The sequence below is a fragment of the Temnothorax nylanderi genome, unplaced genomic scaffold (assembly GCF_030848795.1).
Source record: "Temnothorax nylanderi isolate EJ_2023f unplaced genomic scaffold, tnyl_v1.0 TNYL_tig0004_pilon, whole genome shotgun sequence".
NCBI classification, from domain to species: domain Eukaryota; kingdom Metazoa; phylum Arthropoda; class Insecta; order Hymenoptera; family Formicidae; genus Temnothorax; species Temnothorax nylanderi.
The window spans coordinates 2,523,715-2,551,702 of NW_027249066.1; the positions used below are offsets into that span (position 1 = coordinate 2,523,715).

The following is a 27,988-nucleotide window of genomic DNA, read 5'->3' on the forward strand; positions in this document are numbered from 1 at the left end:
TTATAATATGATTTATTACGTAAAGACTATCCATAGAGTTTAATACCTACATATTAAACATAATTCATTATATTTAATTTATGCCGTACGATTTTTTCTTTTAAAATTGTTTTTAATTTTGCTTCAGCTACAAACGCGCAACACGGATTAACAAATTCGGCAACGTTTGGAACTGTTTTACGATCAACCCAGTTGCGTCACATTCAGTTGCGATTATGGTCAAAATGGATGTTAGCAGTTAAGTCAATTTACTTTGTCTTGTGCCTGCGCTCTCCCGTGTCCACCGTCCACCATAATATATGTTGAAGCAATTATTTAATCTCGCGCACGCATCCATACGCACGGACGCTGCAGCTAACAGAGGCAGACCAGTCGCAGTATGTCAATTACACCGTTTAATACTTAACTCGAGACTTATATTTCAATCGGGGACGGCGCCGTAAATGATCGGGCTTAATCCGCCATCTGAATCCCGCGCGGCTCTCTAAGGACAACAAATAGGTTTCGGAGGCTTCGACGTTGTTTAAATAATTCATATCCGACTGCGGGAGGAGATGTCTCGACGAAACTATTAATAGTATCTATTTATCTTTGCGTGCACGTTTTTCACGCCGCTATGATTAACAATTTCAATCCCAGATCGCGACGATAAAGTCGTCGAACCTGAGAACTGCTCGTGAATATTGGCACGTAGCAACAAATTAATAATTGAGAGAATTATATTTAATAATGCATATATTTCATGGTAGGATGCGTATAATAATTTGATTTTTTAAAATTAATTTTAATATTTAAAAAATATTCCAGAATTTTTTAACTCAATTTTTATTTTATTACAGAAAGATGATCGATTCTTATTTTATTCTATTCTGCAGAGAGCAGCTGTACGAAGCGATATTTATTCATATATTAATATTTAAGAAAAGTAATCAAGAACCCCAAAAAAGTCACAAACATGGGTTTAGATTTCTATTTTCCGAGAAGCGTTAAATTCATATCAGAAAATTTACTTTCTGGAAGAAAAATAAATTTACAAAAGTAGATAGATATTTTACAGTGTAATATGATAAAATAATATAATTATAATCTATATGTTTAAGATGTAACATAACTAAAAACAGTATGTATATTCTAGCCAAGTCTTTCGATCTAATTAATATTAATTATTTTCGTCACACGCCGTGCTACTAAAGCGAATGCTACTAACAGTTTTGCTGACAGAACAATAACTCTCTCGACACGATGAAATCTGTTTGATATAATTCGACCGTATCGTAAACAACGTATTCGTAAAATTAAAACGAAGCTCAGTAAGCGTGACTCTATTCCAGAACGGAGAATCACACGCTTTATCGTTCAATCTTTTAACGACGTATTAAACTGAAATTCACGCGCATCCTTTGGGCCTTAAAAGGCTGACAGGAGATTGTTGCTACCACAACTTTCTACGACAGATAAGAACAAATTAATTCTAATGGGATACTCCGCGCTAGTTCTTACATTTTTCAGAAATCTGTGAAAGTCCTGCATTGATATACCTCGGCACGCATCGAGCTTTCGCCTTCGTCGCTTGTTAACTTGCTCTCGTGATGTGGGTCACGTGCCACCGTAACACAGATTGCAATATTTTTGCTTTTGAAAACAACCGGAGCATCATCCGATTACTTTCCTCTCCCGAAGCGTTACTCAATAGTGTGTTCGTAAGCGGTTTCAACGAAGCGCATCGAGCTGAGTTTTGGGATCTTGTTGACGGAAAGGTAAATAATTTGTCCGGTTACATTTCGTAATCGTTCTTTCCCCTCGTTTAGTCGTCATACTCAATCGATTATGTCGTAAACAAAAAAAGCGCGATTGAGTGTTGTTTCCTGACACTGACATAAGACCTTTTAAACCGCAACTTTTTTAGGTCTCTTCTCGCGGCAAGTCCGCGGGTCGAGTTGCAAGTTGATGGAACGGAAAAATATGGATATTAACGTATAATAATATTTATAATTTCACACATGGAAGAAGTAAAGAAATGTTAAGAAAGAAAACAAAAATTGATTGCCGAAAAATATCGGCAATCGGAATAGAATATAAAATCTATCATCTCTCTGTGATAAGATAAAAATTGAGTTAAAAGATTCTGGAATATCTTTTAAATATACAAGGATTAATTTTTAGGACAAAAGTATTACATATCCTATACATATCCTACAATGCTTTTTTGAAATATATAAATATATTCTATTCCTTTTCTATATGGAAGAAGTAAAGAAAGGATTGATTGCCGAAAAATATCAGCTACGGGATAAAAATTCTGTAAACGGTCATATGTATATTAAATATTTAGCAGTAGAATATTTTTTTCGGAATTTAAGTAAATTTCCGCAATCTGCCTCGCGAACTCGTTTGAACCTCGTACGTTACCTACGTCTCTATTATTTAATAATTCTTTTTACGCACGCGCTTTAAAGTATCGATAATCCATAACAAGATTCGAGCAGCGTGTTATTTAATTCACGTGACTGCGCGTCAACGCCTTTTTCATCGAGTTATAATTTTTTTTCAGCTGCAGCGTTTTTCGCGGAGTCTCCACTCGGCATTTAATTTTCGTGACTGCGCATCACGTTTCGACGGGCTGAAAATGTTTTCCACGTTTCTCGCGGGCTTCTCTTTTCGGCGCGCCGCGAGCGTCCACGCGACCCACGTTCCGAGGATGCGCGTGCTGGCCCGACGCGACGCGTGGGTCGCGTTGCTCGCGAGGCCGAGGGGAGCACACGGTCGGGTCAAAGAGGCCAAGATAAATTGCAATCTAATCCGCGGGAGTAAGCCGGGGCCAATTGCGATTCGTTGCGCGTCCGCAGGAAGAGAGGAGTGGCGCCGTGGCCTGGGGCACGGCGGGCGCGCTGCACACCTCCCGCCTTCGAGGCCTTGCGGCAAATGCTGCGGACAGCGAAATCCGCGTCTCTTTTAAAACGCCGCCGAGGAAACGCCGAGGATCTACGACGTCGACCGATCAGGATCGACGGTAACGATGTGCGCACCGTCGTCGGGCGCCCGCTCGGGCTTGGAAACGATTTTGTTTCAAATCCAGATATTTTGAATTATTATTGCGACGATTATGAGGTCAGTGTTAGCCTGGATATTTAAGATGGATTATTAATAGATTATTACGGTTAATCACGATTAATTGATACAATATATGTTAATATTTATAAAGAAAAAGACAAGATTATATTATAAGGTCAGGAAGTAAGGTAAAATCGATTGAATGAATAATTCTGACGAAAATGTAGACATTTCTTTTTGATACATGCAATTTTTTCACATTAACATAGTAAAATTGCCATATCAGTACCGTTGCCAAGTAGTATACGGTATTTGAAATAATCGCAATAAAGTTCTATAATTAATTGGATTCATGCTAAAGTGTACATTTAGCTGTTAACGCGACAATGAAAATACCTAATTCGATTTTGAGCGTGTTCCAACGGGCACGAGGACAATTTTTCAAAAATAAATCTAGTTGCAGGTATATAGCGATCTGTACCGGCCTCGTTAAACCGCAACGTCGCACAATTCAATCCGCTCCTGACGGAACATCGTGGCGCGGAAATAGTGGGGGATTCGAAGATTAGAGTCGCTCCTCCGCAAGCCGAAACTTCAGTCAGTTTAGTTTACTAGCGGTCCTCGAGTCGTATCCTCCTCCGCCGCGGCCGGCACACGGAAACGTACGCGGCCGCCGAAAGGCAGAAGGGACAAACATCAAAGAGGCAGAAAGAGAGATAGAAAAATAACCAAGGGCCCGCGCGAGTCGCGAAGCGATGACGTGAAGCGGCTGCGGCGATACGGAGGAGAACAGAATCGCGAGTCGAGAGGAAGAGACGCGTTTTTCGCTCGTTTTTCCGCGCCGAGTCCTGTTCGTTCCAACTGCGCGGAGGATCTGACGACACGTAGAACGACACTTTAATATGCGCTTATGAGAAGCTCCGCCGAGGGAAGCTGCGAACAGGTGAGCGCTCATCAGTACTTCACGCGAGATGTCAAAAGACTGTTAATGAGTCTCTCGATTCAGCTCTGTGTCTGTCAAGAAAATAAAGTATTTAATTCGACAAATTTACATATATGACACATTTTACTCTTCTACCATTACATTCATCTAATTCATTAAATTATACCCAGTTACATTATTTCGAGAAATATTATCATTTATTTAGCAAAACTACATATTTACGTTATTTCAGGAAATATTCTAATTTAGCCAAACATTCTTTTGAGATTAGAAGAATCCCGGTTTTGGATTTATTCCTGGCAAGCATTTTTCACGAGATAAAGAAAAACGTTGAAAAATATTTGCTTCTCAAAGATAGACGATACACATTTTTGACGTTCTTGGTGACTTCCTTCGCAAATACCGTTGTGCAAGTTTGTTATGCGAGATGTCAAATTTTCTGAGAACGCACGTGGTACTTTAAACATTTCCGCACGCACGCGACGCGGATAATACACGCCGAGGGGTCGAAGGTCCTTCTGCAAGATCTGAACTTCTCTAATCTTGTATATAGCTGTCTGTTGATAGTGACACAGTTTAGCCGCACGCGCTAATGACGCATGCTCTAATAAGTTTTCTAAAACGATATCACAATATACGAAATCATATATATATATATATATATATATATATATATATATATATATATATTTATATGCGAGAACACGCAAACGAATAATTTGAGCTTGAAAAGAAAACAATTAATGCAACTCTTTGAAAATTAAATATCAATTGAACATGTAAATATTGGAGATTAATTGGAGCCTATTAATCGAAAAAAGTAGCGTGTCAATAAACTTCTTTTCTTCTTTCAATTAGTTCTGTATCCTTGTTAGATCTTCGTGTATTTTCTTCTTATTTCGTACTCAAAAATATTCGCTCGAGACTACATGAAATGATTAGTTATCTAAAGTGAAAGCATTTCTCGTAGTAAAGAATGTCCAAGATGAATCTTTTGGGCATCTGACATCGCAGACCGCAGAGTTTGTTATGCTCGCCTTGCGATTATTGTTTTTCAACTCACGTTCGCTCAAGGCAATGCAATCATAATACAAGTAGCCCTTGATTTCCTCAAATTCCTGGAATTTCTTGATATATCAGTTAAAATTCCCTTCTCTTGAGAAGAAGAAGTGGAATATATTTATTAGCTCCTCAAGTTTTAATTCTTCTTATCACGTGAGTGATCTTTTTATTATTACAAAAATTCTGTATACCATAAGATGCACTAAACGATTAATCTAAGTCGGGGCGATATAAAGAAGCTGAGAAAAATATTGAAAAAAATTGAAAAAATACGCGGCGCAAGAGATTAATAGCGTGTTCTTTCAACAAAAGCGTCTCTCCGGCACTAAATTACCTCCTGGCGGGACGCCAGGAGAGCAGTCGGTGTATCATCTCGTTTTAAAGAAGTTAAATTTCGGATTCACTCTCGCGGTGGGAAATGCGTCTTAACGAACGTAGCCCCGCTTCTTTTAACACGCGTCTCGCGTTTATGAATAGATTTTAAAACGGATGCTGTACCTACACCGCGACTCCCTCGTGCGTTTTCCCTGGTGCGTTCGTACAAAGAGACTGTTTCTAAAAAATTGCCCGTCTGTTTATATCTTCAACATCCTGCGGGCTTCGATAAGATTCACGTGTCTGAAGTATTTTTCGAGATAGCGTCGTTCTCAAGTTCTAAAACCCACCTCTTGTCCTGGGATAGTCGCATAAAAATTTCGCATTTAAAAGAAACCAATTTTTAGCGAGGCGAAACAAGTTTAGTTATCAATAACAAACTCTGAGATAATTATATATACATAGTTTGCAGAATTTAAATTTATTTTAATGTGGAGAAAACATTTTAATTAATTAATTAATATTATTATCTTACTAACTTTTGTAATACATGACATATTTTTTATTATTAATTTATTTAAATTACTTATTACTAATTTAAATACTGATAAATTGACTTGATAACCTAATAAATTAATAATTGGACCGATCATAATATTAAAGGAATGGGGTAACTTTATTTCCACATCCAGTTATTTCGTTACACTTGTTTGTAAATCCTCGACGTCTGTAAATGCTCCATTTCATATATCTGTACAGTAAGATTCTAAAGCCGCGGTATCTGCAGCTCCGTGGACATTTCGTTGCGTAAGGAATAATAACTGTATCTGTAGTCGTCCACTTCAGCATTGTATCTTCAAACGCCGGCCGCGTTAAATGGATCGGAGATGAGCGCAACGCAGCCGCTTGCACCAGCGATTCCCCGCACGCGAGATGCGTGGCGGCAGATACGATTAGTAGACGCGAAATCGAAAGCATATCGCGTAGAGCAGGGTCGGATCTAAAACGGCATAGGCACGGGAGACGTCGTCGCCGACGTTACTTACATGAGTCGTCAAGGACGACGCGCGCAGCGAGTCGCGTATCGCGGACAATAATTATGTAAACGCGATTCGACGAATCGGGAATTAACCGCGTCGTAAAGAACGGATCATGTAGATCGCTCAAAAACGTAAGAGATCGATCCGTCGAGAATACAACACGACGTATCGTGAAAATATCGATGTAAAACGAATGGATGTAAAACTTGGAGAGCGAATTATTTTTCACGCATGTTTATTTTAATAAAAACTTTCTTCGATTTCTTTCTTCAATCGCGACCGAGGAGAATGCTCGCGTAAATGTTCTCCCATTTTTTTCCTCTGTGCACCAGGAGCATCTCGGCAGATTTTCCCGCTGTATTTATTATACATAATAGCGATATTTGCTCGTGTGCTCAGCGTGCATGTGCTTCTGCGGCGCCGATCCTGAGCGCGAGAGCTGGCCGCGTGCCGCACGCTTTCATCGATCCGCCGGGATGCATCCGATTTAATAACGATCTCGCGATTTCACGACGCAATTTCGCGGCACAAAAGGGAGCGAATCGCCACGCGATTATGACGGACGCGCGGCTTTTCCGCACGGCTTAACCCGCTAATCGCGGTAGATCCTCTCGTTCTCGGTGACGTCGTCGGTGAACGGAGTACACGAGAGTTAACGAGAGTCCGCGCTCGCGCGAAATACTCCTGAATGCTGGTTCCGAGCTGGGCTTCTCTTTGGAAGAGTCCGAGAACGGTTCCAGCCAACGATCCTCGCCGACGTGAAAAATCGTTTACCCCGGCGAGATAATGAGATTCCAAGCGCGTAGGATCGTAACTCGCTCGCGCGTGTCCGCTCTCGTGGAAACGAAAGCGTTTTGAGAGACAATCGAGCCATCGAGCGCGATTCGTTAACCGGTTAATGTACCATGCCGAGCCGAGATAAATCATCATGGAAGCGGCGGGCACGTCCGCGCTACCGAGGTCCTCTCCTCGTATCCGGTAAAAGTTTCGACGCGCGCTCATCCGTTTCTTTTTTCCAACTCTCGGAATTTGCCACGCCGAGGCTACGACGAGAGCTCGTCGCGCCAACGTCCGGACGCTTCGTACCCTCGAGCGGCGTGCACGCCGCGTCGAAATGAGAGACGATGAATGAAAAACCGAATAAATCTCGGCCGGGAGAGAAAGAGAGCTCCCTCTCGGCCGAGATTTAGGCAGACGACGATTATGCTTCCTTCTTACTCTCGTGACGTCTCGTTGTCTCGCCCCCGGAGAGACAAGTCGCGGGCGCGCGATGACAAAGGTATACGAACGGAGAAAGGGAGGAGAGAGAAAAAAAGCGCTCGCGTTCTGTCATTCAATGCAAAACAGGTGATTCACCGGCCGGCCGTGTCGCATTCGCCGCGGATGAGACACGCGGGGACACTTTTTAAACTAATAATTCATCTCGTCCTGTTGCAGACACGTCGGTTGAGAGGACTGAAGGACGGGAAGGTAGAGATCGGGAAGGACGGGACGGCGAAGGAGACGCGAGGATGAGATACAAGGTGAGACTGCTTCCTCATCCGAGTGACGCTGAAGGGGACAAGCGTGGCCGATAGGGACAGGGGGGGGGGGGATAAGCCAGATTCATGCGTGCCATTGTGCCCGACTGTCTCGTCGAGTCCCCATTAAAATTCAACTGCCCGTTCCTTAGGCCAATTTGGTATCGGCTTTTCCTCCTGCGAGAACGTAAAGCCTCGCGGATTTATTTATCTCGCAGATACGCGATATTCTTGTGTAATCCTGTGATTACGGGCGCGCGCGGATACGAGAAACTATTGTGTTATGCGCTTATATATTTTAGAAAATGAGAGGCCATTTGTATTCTCGGATTATTTCTTCAGGATACACACATCACAATCGTCCCTCAAACATTGATTTTTAGCGTCACGCAAACGCTCAACTTCATCTCCATTCGTGGAATTAATGTCACGAATAAAAACTGAATGTATTAATTAATTAATAATTTTATTAATAAGTAATTAATTAAGTTAGTTAAACATATTAATTAAGTAAATTAAATGAATTAGAACGATTAGTTAAATAAATAACTTAATGAATTAATTAATTAAATTTAATATATTCAGTTTTCCAGCAAATTTCGGATAAAGAAAAGTTTCTTAGGAAGCGGACAATATGCTTGAGAAGATTCCTCTTATCGCAGTATTATAAAAAAAAATTTGATGCCGCACATATTATTTATTAATAAAAGCAAAATACTTTAATATTTTTATCTCAGACAGAATAGGTAATACCTGTATTTTTCTTTGTTTCGGGACAAGTTTATTTTAACGGACAAATTTGCTCGAGGAAATAATTATTCGGGTCATGTGCGAAGACACAGATCGGCGGTAAAACACGCAGTAAAGCGGCGCCGTGAGATAAAATCGTCTCTGAAAGAACTTCGAGGAACGGCGTACTTGAAATTTCATGCAAATCCTATACATGTTTGTATAATGGTCTCGTTTCGCATTCGTCCCGCATCGAGAGGAAGCCAACGCTGCCAACGCGCAATTGGAAGTGTGTGATTTATTTAAATTAAATTCTAATTGATGAATGTACGTCTCGAAGGATTATCTCGCATTACCGACGACGCGAATCTTTGTCGCCGAAAGACGCGCGTCTCCTCGTCTTTCGAGAACAACAGGAGATCGAGAAGCTGACTCACGGATCGGAGTTTGCCCGACGGCGGTTTACTTGATCGGACTTGAAAAAAAAAAGTTTGGTAAAAACTTGACGCGTCAAATGGCATAATTACAGGATCGCTCGTAATTTGCAAGTACCTCGTTACACCTGTTGACAGTTTCCTTTCCGGTAATCGGATTCTCTCTTCGTCTCGCTTCGCCGTCGGCATCCGCGCGTCTCGTTTTTCTCAGCGAGCGGCACGCGTGTGCCGAGAGATCGCTGCATAAAACATAAGGCATCTACGCATCCGCCACCTTATCACCATGCGTGCGATGCGCGAGGTGGGGCGATCTATTCCGCGCGAATAGTTACGACCTGTTCCACGCTGATCTTAACATCGCGAATGTGAAAACTGTGGAGAAGTACTGGCGCGATTCGATCTTTGAGGTACAATTGTGATTTATTGTAGAAAGAAGAAATAATCTGAGAATATAAAGGTAGAGAGTCCTTTGTTTCCCGATAGCGTAAATTGTACGCAAAAATGAGTAAATGTTATTTTATGTCACACGTGCATGGAAAGTGACACATTCCGCACGCGACGCGTGCGGGATTTACCACTTTCCACGCACTTGCAACATAAAATAGGGTGTGCAACACGTGCGTGAAGTTGAAAATTCCCGTGTGCGGTGACCGCACTCGCCTTCGGCTCGTGCGTCAACTCCGCACCCGTGAATTTTCATCTTCCAGCACTTGTTGCACAATGTACTATTATAGCTCTCCTTAACTCAAGAACTGAAACTGTTTGATAAAAATGCATTCATTTGATCTCTTTTTGCCAAAGTTTTCGATCAACTTGCGATTGACTGTCATTCCAGATATTTAGAACCTTACCGTTACCATATTAAATAAATTTCATTTCTGCGCGATCATGGATTTTCGATCCGCAATCGATCAATCGGTTTTTTTTCCACGATTAAATCCAATTAAGAGGAAAAAGTAAACTGCCGCGTGTTCGATTATACTTCGTTAGAAACCGCAAGTAGTCGAACATTGCTGCAGCCAATTCTGGTTTTCTTACTCTGACGGAAAAAGAGGTCAATCGCGTGCAGGTGAAGGATAATTAAAATAAGACCAGTTACTAACATCGAATATCACATTTTATTCGTGCTCGAGGCAGATAAAGCGATGCCGTTTACGGCGATTATCTATTATCCCCTTTTGCGACATGGCTACGCAGTTCACGCATTTTTTCTTTGTTTTTTTAATCGAACAGTTTCTCCAACTAGAAATGATGATTATAAAAAACTCAAGTAAAAAAAATGCACTAATCGAGATTAAACCACACGATTTTGAAGCTCTCGGCTTTTTCAACGTTTGGACAAATAGTTCACAGATATAATCTTATCAAGTTCTTTTCCATATAGAACGGTCGTTTATTCTCCATTTCTACCGCTCTTCCAATCCGTTCATCTTGTCTAATTGGCTTTCCCGCGGCTATCTGTGCGATACGGGTCGCGCATTGTCCCCGTATTCCGGCGAGATCATCACAGAAGCGATTGTTCCTTCGACGTAGAAGAAAAAAGAGGCGGGCGGGGAAGAAGTGGAGCGGTGCGGACACGATCCGCGAGCGCGCGACCGGGCCGGGTTGAGATTCGCTCGAGAAATTTAAGTCAATGGCAAGAAGAGCACTTGAAGCGAATTTATTCCACGAAGCCCTTCCCCGGAAGCTCGTTAAGCGGCGATTACGCCTCGCGTGTCTCAATCGCAGCGTCAGAAACGTCAAATATCAGTCGCTCAGGGTGATCGATGTAGGAATAAAAGCGGATCGTGTCATTTAAATCAAATCGGAAACTTTTACTTCGTCAATAACTAATTAACAATAATTAACATAAATATTTTCTGTTCGACCTAACTGGCTATCCTTATTAATTATAATCGTCACGTCGTTTCGACTATTTTTGGGTTTTGATCCTTCTCAATCAATGTAACTTTTGATGCTAATATATGTATGTATAAGCATCCTTTTTTATCATTTACTCCGCAGTTTTGGCTAGACCGTCAGCTAAACCATCAACTATACTTGCTGCGACGTATAGTTTAGCCAAAACCATGAAATCGCAAATCCATCAGCGCAAGATCCACGAAAGCCAACGTGTGTAAATTAGAGATTCGCGGGACCAGGGATCCATGAAACTAATTGTAAGATTTTGCGAAAGTAAAGAGATTTACAGAAAGCCGAACTTTCCTCGCTTATCTTCTCGCTCGTCCGAGCGAACCGTTCGCTTCGAGGTCGAAAAGCGAGATCGCGGCGCGGGAATAATTTGTTGCGGGATGGACGCAACTGGCGCGATGAAAGAGACGGAGGAAAAGTGATGTGGCACGTGGAGGTGCCGCGATCGCTGATGCACAGAAGTCACTGACCACCTTCGCTATACGCTACCGTAATTGTATTATCAAGTAATAGGGCGATAATGGGTTTCAAGCATCAACAGCAACGGCGGCACTTACGACCTCCCCCCCCCCTCCACGTTCGCGTCGCTGAAATAGGATCCTCTCAATAGCGCATTCAGGCGCTCCATTTGCGAAACAGCAGGACGCGCGATGCACTGTGTATGGACCCCGCGCGTGTCAGTCACTTTTGAAGGTAGCCTGCGCGTCGGCCTACATCTCCCGGCATTGGTAATCGGATGAAAAATAATTTCGCCGCTTAGATTCGTCATTACCCGTTGGATAAAAACCGCGAGTACTATTGAGAATATAATGAGCTTTCCCGAGCGTCGCCGAAGGATTCCTGGGCCTTAGATTCGAGTTTGGACACCGTCCATTATTTTCAGACCAACAATGGTGCTTCTCAAAAACGTTCAAGTCAGTTTAATATATCTCTCTCTCTATACAGTTTATTAATAAACAACAAAAATAAATTTAATTCCATATACATTTATATGTTTATTGTAAATGTTATTATTACTATATATATATATAAGTAAACCTGTAAAATATAAATTTCTTCTAGTTAGCCTGAAACATATGGCGAATCAATCAAAAAGTGCCTAAACGGTGTCCAAATTCTTAAATGAAAAATTCTAACCAGGGTGTTGTAGTCCTCCGAGAAGCGCTATTTCTCAACGTGATATACTTCTCCTCGTGAAGAGACAAATAAATGAATGAAATGTTACGGCACGTTCATGGTGTATCTTTTTCTGTCGTATCTTTTTGCGTAAGGAAACGATTTAAGAGAAATATACAGAGCATTCGCCTCTTCCTCTTACAATTATAGAACAGACTGCGGACATAAATGAGAATAATGAGACGGTCTCGTCGAGAGACGTCGTAGGAGTATCTCGGCGAAGGGAATTTTTAAGGATGTTGTAGAGAATCAGAATGTTAGGAATTAAAGCCTAAAGCATAAGCTCTTTTATAAATAATGTCAGAATGTGAATTTTTTTAGATTTTTTTCACTGGTTAGTTTTCGACAACGTTAAAACAAAGTCCAAGATTGTTTAATGCCACTTTCATGTCACGGTAAAAGCTTTAGCGCGTAATTCCCTATGTGTGCTTATCCAGCGAAGCATTTGAAACGTACTTAAGATGTGACATAAAAGAAATATTTATTTTGTGCTGAGTTTTCGTTGTCCTATTTAAATAAATTTAAATGATACACGTTTTCATACCGAATTATTACTGCGGCTCTATCGCGATGCAAATTTTAATATTGCAAGAAAATCATGTGGTATTTTTTCAAATGTTTGTGAAAGTATTTTCAGTATGATATTCTTTATATATTAAACATAAATTTATTTCGGTCTTAACATTTTTAACAGTCATTTTTGCCAATAATTGATATGCAAGCTTGAATCTCTCATTAGAGGCCATTAAAACTTGAACTTTAATTGTTATAAATGTTTTCAAAAACAAAAACTAATTGGAAAAAATCTAAAAAAATTCACATGCTGACGTTATTTATGAAAGAGCTTATGTTTTAAATTTTATGCAATTCTTAACATTTCTGAGTCTCCTTCTTGACAACCTCCTTAAATTTTAAATTTATAACGACGTATTTAAAATATATTTTAAACTTGTACATTTGTACATATGTATATTTATTAAAATATACTTACGGATGGTTTTTACCATGCCGACTTGATCGAGGTATGACAGAAACGTGCAGCGTATGATATACAGATTGAGCGATAGAGACACTCACGTGCCGCATGATGAACGGAGTCAACGCCTCTGATAACGTCTCACATCTCGTACGTGACGAGCTAGAAAATACCGATAAATAAATACTGTACGGTATATCGTCGTCATAGGTATGCGATGTTTGGAGCTTACTCACGCGACTCGCAGCTGGAATTAATGATCAGAATTAATATGATCAGTGAAGGAGAATGTATGCCGATAAATCAATTCTGTTTGTACCTGAAATTAAAGTAACTGCTGTATTTAGCGTGAAAGTACGAGCCAACCGAGGAATTTTAACAGACCTGTTGGAGTTAGAAATTATTTATTATTACATTGTCATTGCCGTTGATTGAAGCCCATATTTAACGACCTCGCTTAATTTTACTAGCTATCTCATAATTTCGTCGTCTTATTGAGACGATTACGTGGAAGCTATTAATGACAGAATCGTCAAAGATGCGTTTCATTCAGAGCGGAACGTAAGCAGTCAACAACGAGAGACAAATATAGAAGATAGATTCATTATGCGAATGTCGCATTATAGTTTACGCGGAACTGCCTATTGGACTCGACCTCGTCGAGATTTTTTGTTCCTTCGCATCTATGTGAATTCCGAATGATGACTCGTATTTCTTTTTTAATCACTACAAGGAAGATACGTGGGTACCTTATTTTGCAGATGTAAAATGTCTTATTTAGCGGTGTAATTATAAAACATGTTTGCAGAGTTAATCTTTGATTCTTACGATTGAATACTTCAATCTAAAGTATATCTGTCTTTCTCTTCATTAATTTAAAAAATTGTTGCATCGCTTTGAACGGTCTGCGCGCAGCAATCTCTATCTTTAAATTTAAACATTAAAAAAGCTTATGATAAAAATACATCGTTGATCTCGATTTCATAAGTGAACTCAGCACTCTTTGTTGGAAGAAAAATCCGCCTATGTCTATGTGATTAAGTCTGTGGTTAAGTTTCGATTAAGGCCACCGCCTTAATCTGATCTTTTACTTCCCCGAGTTGCAGTCGAAGCAAATATAGGAAGAGGATTGAATTATGCGCGTCGGGTCCTGGTTGTTTATTGCCTCGCCGTCGCGGGGAGGAATCTATTAACGCAAAAAGAATTAATTACCACGCGATATATTCCGAGAAGCGAGATAAAGGCGAGGGAGATCGGCGCGAAGCTTAGCGTAATCCTCATCGGCGAGATAATATTCAACTCCCATTGTCAACGATGCGTAGCGAGATCAGTCAGTCGCCCGATTGCATCTAAGGACGACAGGAAGAGAGGTATCTTAACGAACGTGAGTTAGTTCGGCGAGTACTTCCCCATCATCGGGACGAATTGTGATTCCGTCGATCCATCGCGAGACTCAATGTCAGACGCACCCGCTGATCGCCGATGGAACTCGCATGCAGCTCGACGTTTAAACGGTGAAATCTTACGGCGCGCAAGGACGACGCCGTGTCGGAAGCGACGTCGATCGGATGACAATTACCGGGCGCGCAAGGACGCGCGGATCGGAAGTGGACGGTAAGGCATGATGACAATTGTTGCCGACCCGCGAGTGGCCGTCAGCGCGACAGACGTTTACCGACGAATGTTCATTTTCCTGTCACGTCCTGTTTAAATTTCCGCGATTTTCCGCGCTACCGCGAGGTAATAAACAATTTACATGAACGATCGGACGTGGGGGAATAATTGCGACGACAGGAGCGGAATAGACAGTCTGTGACTGTGCATTTTAAATACCGTTAAGCACAACCATTAAAAATTGGATTGTCGCATCACGACGAGAAGAATGGGAAGGGAAGACAATATAACGCAATTCTGCGCGATTGATGTAAAATATGCAATTGTTCTCCGTTCTTGAGATTCTTTATTATTTCTCTTCTTATAATATTTGTGATAAAATCTTTGCGTTATAAAATAGTTAATAATAAAGTATTCAATAGCCACGATTTATCGCTGATATTAATTGACTACTAAATGCGCCAAATGGTACTTTTTTTCCTCTCAGAGATTAAAGAGAAGAAGGAGAAGAGAAATAAACAGAGAGAATAACTAGAAATAACTTGGAATCATGGTGCCTATGGTATCGCAAGAAATCGGTCTGTTTACTCGAACAGAGAGGAGGGAACTAGAATAAAGCAGATACACGATTGCGTAAGGCGTATGGTTCACTTGATAGACAGATGAAAGAAAGAGAGAGAAGAAGAAGAAGAAGAAGAAGACAAAAAAAGGCGCCGGCGTTTCTCGCGTCAAGCCTGCCGATTCCGATAGGTCGAAGCACATATAATGGGAACGTTGTCGGACGCACGCCGATGTATCCGCACCGCACGCGGAAAATCGAATTCTCGCCTCTCTCGACTAAACACGAACACGGCTGTTTAATTCCCCGAGGGCTTAGGGCCGATTTCAGCAACGTCAAACAACATCAATCACGTTTATCTAAATTCGCGTTTATCTACGTTGTAATTAACGATGATCCAGAAAGGACTGAATTGAATTATAACGGAAAGATTGATTAGTCAATGTAAAATCTATTCTGAAACTTTCCCAAATCTTACGAATTTTATTTTAGGATCGCCTCTTTAATGTGCTCTCAAAGAAGTCTTAGAGATCTTGCAACATGATTCCATTTGAGTTAACAATATGACGTATATAATGATGGAAAACGTATTACATTTTGCAAATATATTAAAGTTATATGGGGCGTGCATTAATTACAAACCTAGAAAAAAATGAGACCGTTGGAATTGTCGGCGGTGAAAGGAGTTAATAAAAATAATGCGAAACGAAAGGAGACGCGTTAGACACGTGCCCGTTAATGCAATCAAAAGAAAGAGAAGAAAGCCTCAGACTGACCCATATCGGAGTCGACTGTGTCAACTTTTCATTAATTTTACTTAAGCGTTTCTTTAGCTGAGCACGCATCTGGCGGATAAAGATCCGGCAGATAAAGTACATACGCGAGGAACATTTAGTTGGCCATAATTAATATTAATCGAAGTTGGTGAAGCGAAGAATGACTTGGAATTGGGTTGTCTTAAATCATTACTTGCGTCTGACTGAATCACCGGAATTTTTTTTATTTCTTAACATTATATAGAGTAATCTAGAAGTAAGCGATAAATTCTGAATTCGAAATTGATTAAATTCTTTTTGCTGTCTGATATGATGTTAACGAAGATTATTCTTAATGAGTCTTTGAAGAGCCGCGTGTTAAAAATATATAGAGCACTGTTGTGCCATCGCAGCTTGGTAATCCAAAATGATTTTAATCAAGTCTATATGATCATTATAGCATATAATTTACAGTTCAGATTGTAAGGCAGAGATATAAAATATCTCCTCGATCCAAAGAATTTTTGTACGGCAAGACAATGCGTTCTATAAGATCTATTCTTTCCGACCTGTTTCACGCGCGCCGTAATTACGAGAAAGAACGGCTGCAGCACGTAATTTAAATCGGCGAGGTATCATCCGTCGCGGCGTTAAAACCGCATGATCGATATACTCACCTTGCCCCAGAATCGGCGGGATTAACTTCAGTCATGTTATTCTCCTCGTGCCCAATATCCTGCCGCGCATCCGCGGCAGATAATCCTCGTCCCATTAAACCCGAAACCGTCGAGAACGCGCCGTTGTTCGCGGCAATGAAGCGTAAAATAGATGAAAAGCGAACGCGAGTTTACGTAAGTTACGTCCAGATTAAACATCGAAACGCGCGCGGAGAACTATTGTTTGGATGCACTCTCGCGCAGATCTGTCAGCACACCACCATTTTGAGTATATTCTATTTTTAAGTGTACTCTCTCTGTCATTGCTTATCTAACGCCTTCGGAAAACAGGGAGAAGATATATCTTCGTCACGCTAACAAAACGGAGAATCCTGTATCTTGCGATGCCAACTATGTATTTTTATCAAAATTGAGTCGATTTATTCACGCCATTTTAATAGATAAATTTTTAATAATTTTTTCCCGTAACTTTTTCAGTCTTGATCTATTTTCGCTCTGAAATTTTCTATTAGAATTTCCTAGTCAGAGATCTTTTTTTGTTCCTGATTGGAATGCAATTCAGGAAAACCGAGCTAATCATTCTCAGTGAATCGCTCTCGTATAGAGTCGCTTCAAGGTCCCTGATTACACGAGATGCATCTGTTTTAGTTGCACTTTGATCTCTCGTATTTTCATGGCACGAAGCGCAGAAGTCAAGTCATAAGATATTGCTTCTTTGTCAGATCAAAGTAGCTTTTCACGCGGTGCACTACACATTTCGTTACTTCGGAGTTGAATATAATGTTGCGGATAACGCAACGGCAGGCGCATTCTTCGACCAGACACGCTCGTTAGCATTAATAGAGTAAAATATAAAGAAGTGGATGACAGGCAATTATTGTAAAATATATATCATCATTTCTCTTTTGAAGGTGAACGACCCGGAGGATAATGAGAGAGACACGGTGGAGAACGCGAAAGGAAACTCGGATGTCTCCTGGTAATAAGCGTTTCCTTTGCTTGATAAAAAAGAATCAATAACATTTTCTTATTTCTTACTTTCAGTTTTCTTATTTCTTGTTCCTCTCACTTTAGATTACTAACTAATTAGTTTCTTGTATATTCTTTTGAAACGTGTCTATTAAATATAAGATTATATTTAAATACTGTGCTTTACATTTTTCTGACTCTTCTAAAGATTCTATGAAACGCTCGTTGAAACAATTGTCTGTTTAGATTTTCCTTCTTTCCTTCCTTTCTATATACGTGTTTGTAATTTAATTTTGGTGTTTGGGTAATTTTAAGTTTTAAGTAGTATATATCAACGAGAAAGGTGCGTGTCCGAATATCGATTTGAAAATAAAAGTCAAACAGTTTTCGAGATATCTTTTTCTTTTTAAAATATATTTGCATATTTTGCACTTGTTAATCTTTCTTATGCATTTTGATAAAAGACAATAAATGATGATAGAATATTTTTACATACTGTAGTTCAACGTGAAAAGCTGAAAGTAAGAATCTTTGTGTACCGACTTGAAAAGCTAAACGATTTTCAAGTTATGTTTTCACTCATCTTTATCGTTGGAATCTTCCCATTGTCTTTTCGACAGGGATTACAATCAACGGGATGAGAAGAAATCGAGCGGGAAGGAGTTGCGGCTCGTAATCGTCGTCGGATTGTTAGCGGTGACCGTTATCGCTCTTATCGTAGCACTAACTTTGCAGATGGCGATTTTTCGCAAAGAAGAGTACAAGGAGATGTGCCAGAGCGAGGAGTGCATTAGGACAGGTATCTTTTATACACCCCGCTATATTTTCGGAAAATAACAATCGGTCTAATTCTCAATTTGAAATGGAGTGCCGAGTCGTTTTGCTCAGATTACGCTGAAATGTGAGGTAATTTTACAATAAATTTTTACAATTATTTTTTATCGTCATAGCGGCGCGAGTGATAGGCGCGATGAACAGGTCCGTGGATCCTTGCCAGGATTTCTACAACTTCGCCTGCGGCGGCTGGATCAACAAGCATCCGATTCCTCAAAGTCAGAGTTTCTGGGATCAGCTGAGCTTGCTCAGGGAGGAACTTCTGAAGAATTTAAGGATTTTACTTGAGGAACCGGATAAGGAAACCGATCTCAAGCCGGTGAAGATGGCGAGAGCTCTTTACAAGACCTGCATGGATGTCGGTAAGTCTTAACAATTAAAGCATTAACTTGGTGAAATACTTGAAAACCAAAATTTCAAGAAATTCGCAGGGAAAATTTTAATGACATAAATATTATGGACTAATTATAAAGATTTTTCATTGAGAAATTTACCGAACTTATAAAATACACAAATAATAGGCTTATGAATTGCAATTTCTTAGAATAATTTAAAAAAGATAAACCAACATAGGAAGGTTGTAAATTAATCTTTAATTGAGACGCCATATATCAAGCCACGAAGCGTTTCTCGAAGGTGAGGAAAAGGAACGATAATTATCCACGCGAACCAATTTTCTATCAAGATTCTCTATCGTTAACTCTGGTAATTTGCCTACTTCAACGATAAATTATTCATTAATTGTCGCTCTTTCGTGCGAGGATAGAATGCGCGTAACGGCATTTACATAAGCGTAAATTCGAAAGAATATAAACTTATCTAACAATACGTTGGCGGTCGCATTGCGACGTATCATTATTGCGCCAATAACGTAATCAGTAATAACGTAATAGGATAAAGTGACTACTTTATTATCGCGAAGAAGTAACCGGATCTCGTGCCTGATTTCGAACGACGATTGCGATCATGATAAGCGTGCAAATGATTTAAATAGAAACAACGATCGCATTAAATCTTTCCGCAGAAAATGTAAATAGAAGTAGCGTTACGTATAACTCTTAAACCAGGCTGCAAAACGTTTATCTGCAGCCTTGATGATAGAATGTATTTAAAATAACGGGAAATCATCGGATTGCAGCGAGTGTCGAAGCTCTAGGATTGGAACCCATCTTCGAGGTGCTCAATAGTCTAGGTTTGCCAAAGGAGGCGCCGATGCAGGGTAAAATACCATCTCTCGACATATCGAGGATAGCTGGGATAGGGCAGCGAACGCTAGGCTTGAGTCTCTTCATCAATTTTTACATTAGCGAGGACGTTAAGGACACTACGAGGAATCGGATGATGGTGAGAATGCCAGCGCGTTCAAAACGCCACGAATTTTAATGAAAAAAAATTGACAGAGAAAACAAAAGATTGTTCAACTCATAAAAAGACATAATTTTGCAAATGCAAAATTCAAGGAAATGGAGAACCCCATTTTATTTAATTTAAATAAACAGATTTTTTCTCGTATATAAATTAAAGGGATAGATATTAATTTATAAGATATTTTAATATTCTTTAAAATTTCACTAAAATTATATTTCTAGTATCTTAGTAATATAATCCCATTTTTTTAACTTTAATAAAAATAAAGGAAAACGTTAGTTATATGTCCTTTTTAAGTAATTTAATTTGATATTTCTTATTATAATTGAGCTGACATAAGTAACTATTCTTCGTTAGAAAATAATTCTTTAGCATGGATAGTGACGAAGTACAGAAAACGAAATTCTTTTAGATGGAGCAAGTATCCCCCGGATTTAGTGAGCGTTACTTATTAGATCCGCGGCGTTTTCAATCGGAACTGATGGAGTATAAAAAGTACATAAAATCCATGGTCGAACTGGCGGGAGCTGGCAACATGAGTGCGAATTACGCTAATGAGATTTTAGAATTCGGCACGAAACTCGCCAGGGTAAGTAGCAAATTCGTATGGTTTGTATCGAACACTCGCGATTTTAATTCTTCACATATCTATTCCAAGCTGTACCATGGTATCCTGCGTGTTAATTTTTTATGTACATCTTTTTTTTATAGAAGATATATTATTATTTTAGATATCTTAAAGTGCAGCGTACTTGAGATTGCCTATTCAATATTAATTAATAATAAATTGAATTTTAGTAATTAATCTTTTATTTTTAATTTTAATAAAGTTTTGATACTCGGTTGAATGGTTCAGCGGGCTCTTAGTCTTACTCAACTTCCAATGTGAGGATAATCGTTTTCAGGAATACGTTTAATTCTTTTGAAATCCGTCCAGATCATGGCGACAAACGAGGAACGGCGCAGTTCGGATCATCTCCTTCACGAGGTGACGATCGACGACCTGCAAAAACTCACCGATATACACGCGCAGCAGGTATTATAAATATATCGACATTTCTGTTTTTTCCTTCGCGTAAGAATATTTATGCATCGTTCAAGGTGAACGGCCGGTTAAATTAATATGAGATAGCATCCGCGTAATTTACATTTTAGTGGAAAATTTGGAAACACATAATTCTTATCGAAATTCCAACTAATTAAGATGAGATCCGCTCCAAGAGTTCCGCCAACGAATGAAGTAATATTTAAAAACTTGCAAAATTATTACCGGATAGTACTAAAGATATTAAAGTTTCATCGCGACTTAATATTTGAAGCATCAATTACAATTTTTGTATAAATTTGCTTATTCGCGTTTTGTTCATGATTGTTTTATTTAATCTTCTTACAAATTTATCTCCCTAATTTGAGTCGAGGGTTGCCAGAAACGGGAGCGAGATATGAATCTTACTTTTAATGCGAGTAATTAAACGAGACGCTGTTTCAGTGGAATTGGACGAGATACGTGGAGGCTGTGTTCGAGAATACGAACGTCACGATAAATCCGGCCGTGGATCGAGTTATCATCGTGGACCTGCAGTATTTGCAGAAATTGCCGCTGCTGCTGTCCATCACCCCGCCCGCCACGATAGGTACGTTCAATTTCGCACCCTCGTCAAAGCGAACACGATTGTCACTTGGCGTGATGCGTGCTCGCCCAACCTGCATCGCATATTGTTGCTTTTCCACTTACGTCCATTTACATAAGAGAAGAGAGAAAAAAGAGAGAGAGAGAGAGAGAGAGCTGCGTGATGCGAAACATTCCTCTTTGTGTTCGTACGTTCGAGTGATTTTCGCAACGTGATTTTCATTTATCTCTCTCCCATGTAATAATTATTGATAGTAGTAAATTGATAAAAGTGACAAACAATAAATTATATCAGCGCGAAAAAGAGAAGAAGCCTCGAGTCCCTGGTGAAAAAATTTCTCATATTTTCTCAGAAACTTTCTACGAATTTCTTTCTCATATTCTAGATTTATAAAAAATTCTGATTTTAGATTTATAAATAATATATAAAATTTATCAAAATACCTTCAGAAATAATTGAATGAGGAATATTTCAGTATTAGTACCTATATATGAAAAGTTCTAATAAATATTGCGTGGATTTTCTCATATTTATTCAGATTTCTAAGATGTTGGCGAGAAAAATCTGAAAAATTCAGAAAGTTTTAAAATTTTTATAGAAATTCTGATTAATAATATGAAAAATTTCAAGACATTTTTCTACCAGGGGTGCTTTCGCGTAAATCATGTTGCGATACGAAAGCTTCCTTAAGTTTCTCCTCTGACTCGATTACAAGCATATCTTCCAAATATCGTTCCAAAATCCAAAGATCGTTGAAGCAACGAAGACGCTTGGAAGTGTCGATAATCCATGACGGATAATATCGGGTGTTTCTACGCCCGGGGGGAAAGGAAAAGAATGGCGAGAAGGGGTCAGAAGCTATCGAAAGCTGCACCGTATCTGTAGAAATAAGTACGCGATTGTTTCGCCGCGTTTGAAAACCGGCCGACGGCGATTACGCGCCGATAAACAACGCGCGACGATAAATAACATGTTAACGTCGAGCCGATTTTTCAGTGCGATACGTCTGGTGGAGCGTGTACGCGACCGTTGCCCCTCTGACGCTGCAGAAGTTCCGCGATCTCGGCTTCCAGTTCTCGCAGAAGATCTTCGGCCTGAAGGAGAAGACGCCGCGCTGGAAGGGCTGCACCGGGAACGTCAACGGGAATTTCGGCATGGCGTTGAGCTACATTTATGCACAAAGGCACTTCAATGAACAGGCACGAGAAAAGGTTCGCGATCGTATGTGCGGCGATTAGTAGCCCTGAAATATTCTACGGCAAATTGCGACCCAGGATCTGTTTTTTTACAGCCAAAGTATGATAGGGTAGGGAGGGGCTTTTGGAGTCACGGGCTCCAGTTATATTCTGCATTAATTTATTAATTTTTATTATTAAGACCGATTCAATGTTCTTACACGGTTCAATTGCCCTCCCCAGAGTTCTTTCAAGAGTTTTAGATGTCTTGGAAATTTTTTATTTGACTTTTTCTTTAACTGACTTAAACATAGCCCCTCCCTATAATAATAAATAAATATCTAGTAATATAGTAATAAAATAAATAATAAATTATTTATTTTATTACGTTAATAATTTGTTTCATTTTATTATATTAATAACAATATTGTTATTATTATTAACTTTAATTTCGTCGATTATTTTCTCTCTTGTTAAATAACTATATACGTAATATCTTTTTGGCCTACAAAGTTTGACATTTAATATCTCGTCCTTTACTATCTGGTCGGGAAATGTGATTTGCCGACCCCTAATCTACGAGATACCCTAAATTCGAGCTTTACTCGTTATTCAATATTTTCCTAGCGAGCTAGGAATAGAGATTGTCGTTCTTATAAGTGATTGATCACTGTTTATCATTGTCGATAGGCATTGGAGATGCTGCTGGATATCAGGGCGGCGTTCGACGAGATGGTCACGGAGCTGGACTGGATGGATGCCGGCACGAGAGCTCGAGCCCATAGAAAATTGCAGGCGATGAGGCCGTTCGTAGGATTTCCCGATTGGGTCACGAATCCAGAGGAGTTAGACAAGTTTTACGAAGGGGTGAGTTCTCTCTAAATATCGCGTGTTTGCATATGATTACGAAGTACATCTACATTCCAATCTAGCTGTGGAAACTGTAATGTCCGGTCTGTTTAGGTGGAGGTGATTGACGGGAAGCTGTTCGCGACCTTTCTGAAGCTAACTGACGTGGCGATGAAAAAAAGCTTTAATAATTTGCGCGAGAAGCCCGACAGGAGCAGATGGATATCGACAGGCACGACAGTGAACGCGTTTTACAGCGCGATATTAAACTCAGTCAGTAAGTGTCTTTTTTAATGCTAAATTTTAATGCTAATTTTCTAATTAACCAAAGTAAACTTCCTAATTAACATAATCATCATTGTCGCTTTACAATATCAATTTAATTTAATCGTTCAGAATGTAAAAAGAATGTGTGATCTTAGCTTTTCCAGCCGGCATCCTGCATCCTCCGTTTTACGGCAACGGATTGGAGTACGTATAAAAACGTTTTACAGATACGGCAAAATTTTCATGAACTCATATTTTACTTGATCAGTTCTTTATTTGCAGCGAATAGTCCTAATTATTCTGTGCATTGCTCAATAAGGTTCTGATATGGCAGTCGTATTCTATTTTTGAGAAACTTGTAGATTTTTAAAAATGTAATAAAATGCACAAAAATTGTAATTAAGACTTGCCTGATGGAAAATTTATTTGTTTTCTGATATATACGTATTGGCCGCAATTTACTTATTTAAGTGTTGTAGATTTTAATTAAAGACGCAAAGATATGAGGTCACGAAAAACAAAGTGATATCTCTACGTGCGACTCGTTATCGTAAATCGCTAAGCTCCAACATTGCGCGTTGCAGGTCTATCAATTACGGTGCTATGGGGGCGATTATGGGCCACGAACTTACCCACGGTTTCGACGACCAAGGTGCGTGATCGGCGATGCGACGTGTGTTACGTAATATCGTTAAAACGGCCACTCGTCTGTCTTTATCTCTTTAGCACTACGATGCCCGCATATCCGCAATAATATCTGGAATTACATGATTTTCTGTGTCAGGACGCCGGTACGACGAGAACGGCAATCTACGGCAGTGGTGGAGCGATGAGACGTTGCGACACTATCACGAGAAAGTGCAATGTATAATCGAGCAGTACAGCAGTTATCATTTGCCGGAGTTGGGTGATAATTTCACGGTGAGCCTCGCACGGTAGCAACGTGCCCATTTTATTCATTGAAAGCACAGAGGGAGAGAGAGAAGCGTGCCAAGGCATATCTCTTGCTCGTATGCTCAACCATTCGACTCACCTTCTGACTTTCAGGTGAACGGTATCAACACCCAGGGTGAAAATATTGCCGACAACGGCGGCATCAGGGAAGCTTACAGAGCGTATCAGAGGCTGATTACACGCAGTCCGTACCAGCAAGCTCTCCCTGGTCTTGTCGACTACAGCAACGAGCAACTGTTCTACTTAGGTTTTGCACAGGTAAAAAGAGGAAAAAATTAATTAAATTTTGTCCAATAAATATTAAAATTTTAGCGTCTGGTAAAAGAATCATACGATCAGAGTTTCTTTTCTCCTGAGAAAGTAACTTATTTAATAGTACTAAACTGAGTATATTTAAATAGCAATAAAACTTAATGCTGCATATTTATCATATATTTAATATATTACATTGTATACAATTAAAAATGAAGAGAAAAAAGATCGTTTTACATAATGTTACCTAAATACGTTACAAAAACTTTGTACATGGGCGAAATTTATAGAATTTAAAAATCATTGAAATGGCGATTTTTCTCTTGTCAAACTAGCGAGAAATTATTTATAACAAAGATCTACGTAGGTATAAATATACATTTTTTACAAGATTGAGTCGTAAACGTTAATCTTTGTTAAGGTCTGGTGCGGCAATTATACAAACGGAGCGTTGAAGTCCAAAGTGATAGAAGGGGTCCATGCGCCAAATCATTTTCGAGTTATCGGCACGCTGTCGAACAACGCGGAATTCGCAAAGGCTTGGAAGTGCCCGCTCGGTAGTCCAATGAACCCGTCGCACAAGTGCATCTTGTGGTAGACATCCTTCGCATTATTTCGAGCGGTATGAAACGTAACGACGCCTAAAAAACTGTTATCTCGTTCAGGTTTAATCTCTCGTGACAGAAGAAGGCGTTGGTGCAGTGATAAATCTAAGAAATTGTAAATAGACTGATTTATAATTATAGGAACCTAGTGAGTAATTTATTAAGCACCTAGGCGCTCTATTCTTACTCTTAAGCTTATCATGTAAATATCACACGATGAAAAAAAAAATAATAACTTTTGTAAAGAGACTCCTCTCGCAATTGAATCCTAATTTATCCCATTATTTTCTTCTTTTTCTTTTTTAGCGCGACTCCTTTTTCTGCATTTACTTTCTTCTTTATCTTCCTAGGTGGAGCATCTTCGACATCCGTCGTTGGTAATTTTACTTTGTGTTTCTTGCGAGGGAGAGGTGGCTCTTCAACTTTATTCGACTTTTTAACCTTCTTCGCTGGCGAAGTGACCTGTGATGCAGCACTATTCTCTTTTCGTTTTTTATTAGAAGGATTTGTCTCATTCGCTTTTAAGAGTTTCTTCTTCTTTTTAGGTTTATCGATGATATCTTCCATCTCAGACGATCTGTCTCTCTTCTTTTTTGAAATAATAGCCTTTTTTACATTTGGAGCTTTCTTTTTTGAGTGCTGGACACTGTCTTCAGTATCTTCTATAGCTCTCTTCTTTTCATTTTTCTTTTCTTGTGCTTTTTCTTTAGGATTTCTAATACTTGCGACTTCTAAATCCTCTTCGTTCTCAATAATAACTTCCTGCTTTAGTCTGAGCCTGTTCTCCTTTTTCGTTTCCTCTTCTTCCTTCGATTCAACTTCTTTCCGCACTAAATCTTTGTAAGTGTGTGCCAAAGAGAGGCAAGTAATTCTAGCACCGCAATTAACGGTTTGCAACATATCCAAACTATGTTTATTATATCGCCAAAGCTTGATCTCTCCGGAGCTGGAGGCGCTAACCAACAGATCGTTCATATGCGCGATACATTTCACCCTCATGCTGTGCGCCTTCGTGTTCATCGTATCCAGGGAGGTTTTAAGGTCACAAAATCTTATGTCCCCGTTCTCGAAACCGACCGCGATTAAATCATCCTTCAAGAACTCGACGCAAATGACCTTCGAGTCAAACGTGAGCTCCCTATCTATTCCGGCCGATTCCACGGAATAAATGTAGATATTTCCGTTGACAGCCAACAGATACTTTTCACCGCTCGGACTCCATTTGATAACGGTTATCCATTTGGCGTTAGACTTCAGTCTCGGTACCAAGTTAGTGGCGTAAGCCTGCCTGCCCTTGATCAGATTCCACGTCCTAAGCACGCCGTCCTCCCCGGAGGACAGCGCCAGCTTCCCGGTCGGATGAATGGCCAGAGTGTTGACGGCGGTGCCTTTGTGCGCGGTCGGCCAGATCTTCTCCAGCTGCCAATTGCCGCAACGTACGGCGGTTATGCTACCGTCGTTGCTACATGCGAACAGATGGGAGCCTTCTGGAGTAAACGCGAGGCAATTGACGGTATCTGCAAAGGAAATACAAAGATTGTTACTTTTTAAATAGAAATTTATATGATTACGTTGAGTTATATGTACGAATAGAGTGCGTTCATCTGTGTACCTTTGTGATGCATTAATTTGCCGGACTCCCGTCTGTAACGCATGTCGTACAGACATACCGTTTCATCTGCGCCAGCTGACGCTAGGTGATATTTACTACTGGCGACAGTGCGTATGCTTGCGACATGACTGTGGGTCGCAAAGCTTTTCTCTATTTTGTACTCCTATGGACAGAAAGAAAAAAAAAACGAAATTTCAATCTAAAATATTCATATTTAAAGAATTAATGTAGAAGTTTCTCGTTTGAACTTTGATTGAAGATACGCCTTTTCTTCTATCTTGAATAATCATTGAATCTTCCAGAGCAACAAATATATAAATAGTATGAATGAACAAACGCGTAAATATGACTAGTAGAAGCGTCCTTCTTTGACGTATCTCGACACTTTTGTGTCACGCTTCACCCATGCCGTATTAAAACCTAACCTGTACACGAGGCACGTGTCGAAATATACTCACATTTACGATGTTGTGCACTTTGTAGCCAAGTAAATATTGCTCGTACGTCCCTACTATGATTTCGAACGGATTCGGCAATCTCTGTGCGTCTGAGTGCATCTTCTTTCAGCGTTTTACTTGCACCGCATCAATAATGGAACGAGCGCACCCACACGTGCGCGGACGAGACTCCATTAGCGTCCATTACTCCGCTGATTCCATTGCCAGCAGCAGACGCAGACGCCGCTTCGAAGAGTTCGAAGCTTTGCCGCG

General features: G+C 39.9%; 2 protein-coding genes across 5 annotated transcripts; one reads left to right on the forward strand and one right to left on the reverse strand.

Moving 5' to 3' along the window:
- Positions 1-3,298: 3,298 nt before the first annotated feature.
- LOC139774239 (neprilysin-11) lies at positions 3,299-25,915 on the forward strand. 4 transcript variants are annotated; one of them, XM_071709352.1, is made up of 17 exons: positions 3,299-3,994; positions 7,849-7,934; positions 17,674-17,741; positions 18,352-18,530; positions 18,682-18,927; positions 19,704-19,909; positions 20,346-20,522; positions 20,871-20,969; positions 21,423-21,567; positions 22,561-22,763; positions 23,430-23,606; positions 23,703-23,865; positions 24,011-24,059; positions 24,440-24,507; positions 24,640-24,776; positions 24,903-25,067; positions 25,483-25,915. In XM_071709352.1, the coding sequence occupies exons 2-17, from the start codon at positions 7,923-7,925 to the stop codon at positions 25,657-25,659; spliced, it is 2,271 nt and encodes a 756-aa protein (XP_071565453.1). In that variant the 5' UTR covers positions 3,299-3,994; positions 7,849-7,922; the 3' UTR covers positions 25,660-25,915. The 4 variants fall into 4 exon arrangements, with proteins under 4 accessions (XP_071565453.1, XP_071565446.1, XP_071565474.1 ...); XM_071709345.1 differs by having other exon boundaries at positions 3,303-3,994; positions 22,561-22,775; XM_071709373.1 differs by lacking the exons at positions 3,299-3,994; positions 7,849-7,934 and adding an exon at positions 14,689-14,771 and having other exon boundaries at positions 22,561-22,775.
- On the reverse strand, positions 25,220-27,923 carry LOC139774267 (p21-activated protein kinase-interacting protein 1-like). Its single transcript, XM_071709430.1, has 3 exons — positions 27,737-27,923; positions 27,279-27,441; positions 25,220-27,183 (listed from the first exon to the last, which is right to left on the reverse strand). Exons 1-3 carry the CDS (start codon positions 27,833-27,835, stop codon positions 25,940-25,942), a joined length of 1,506 nt encoding a protein of 501 aa, XP_071565531.1. The 5' UTR covers positions 27,836-27,923; the 3' UTR covers positions 25,220-25,939.
- Positions 27,924-27,988: the final 65 nt, after the last annotated feature.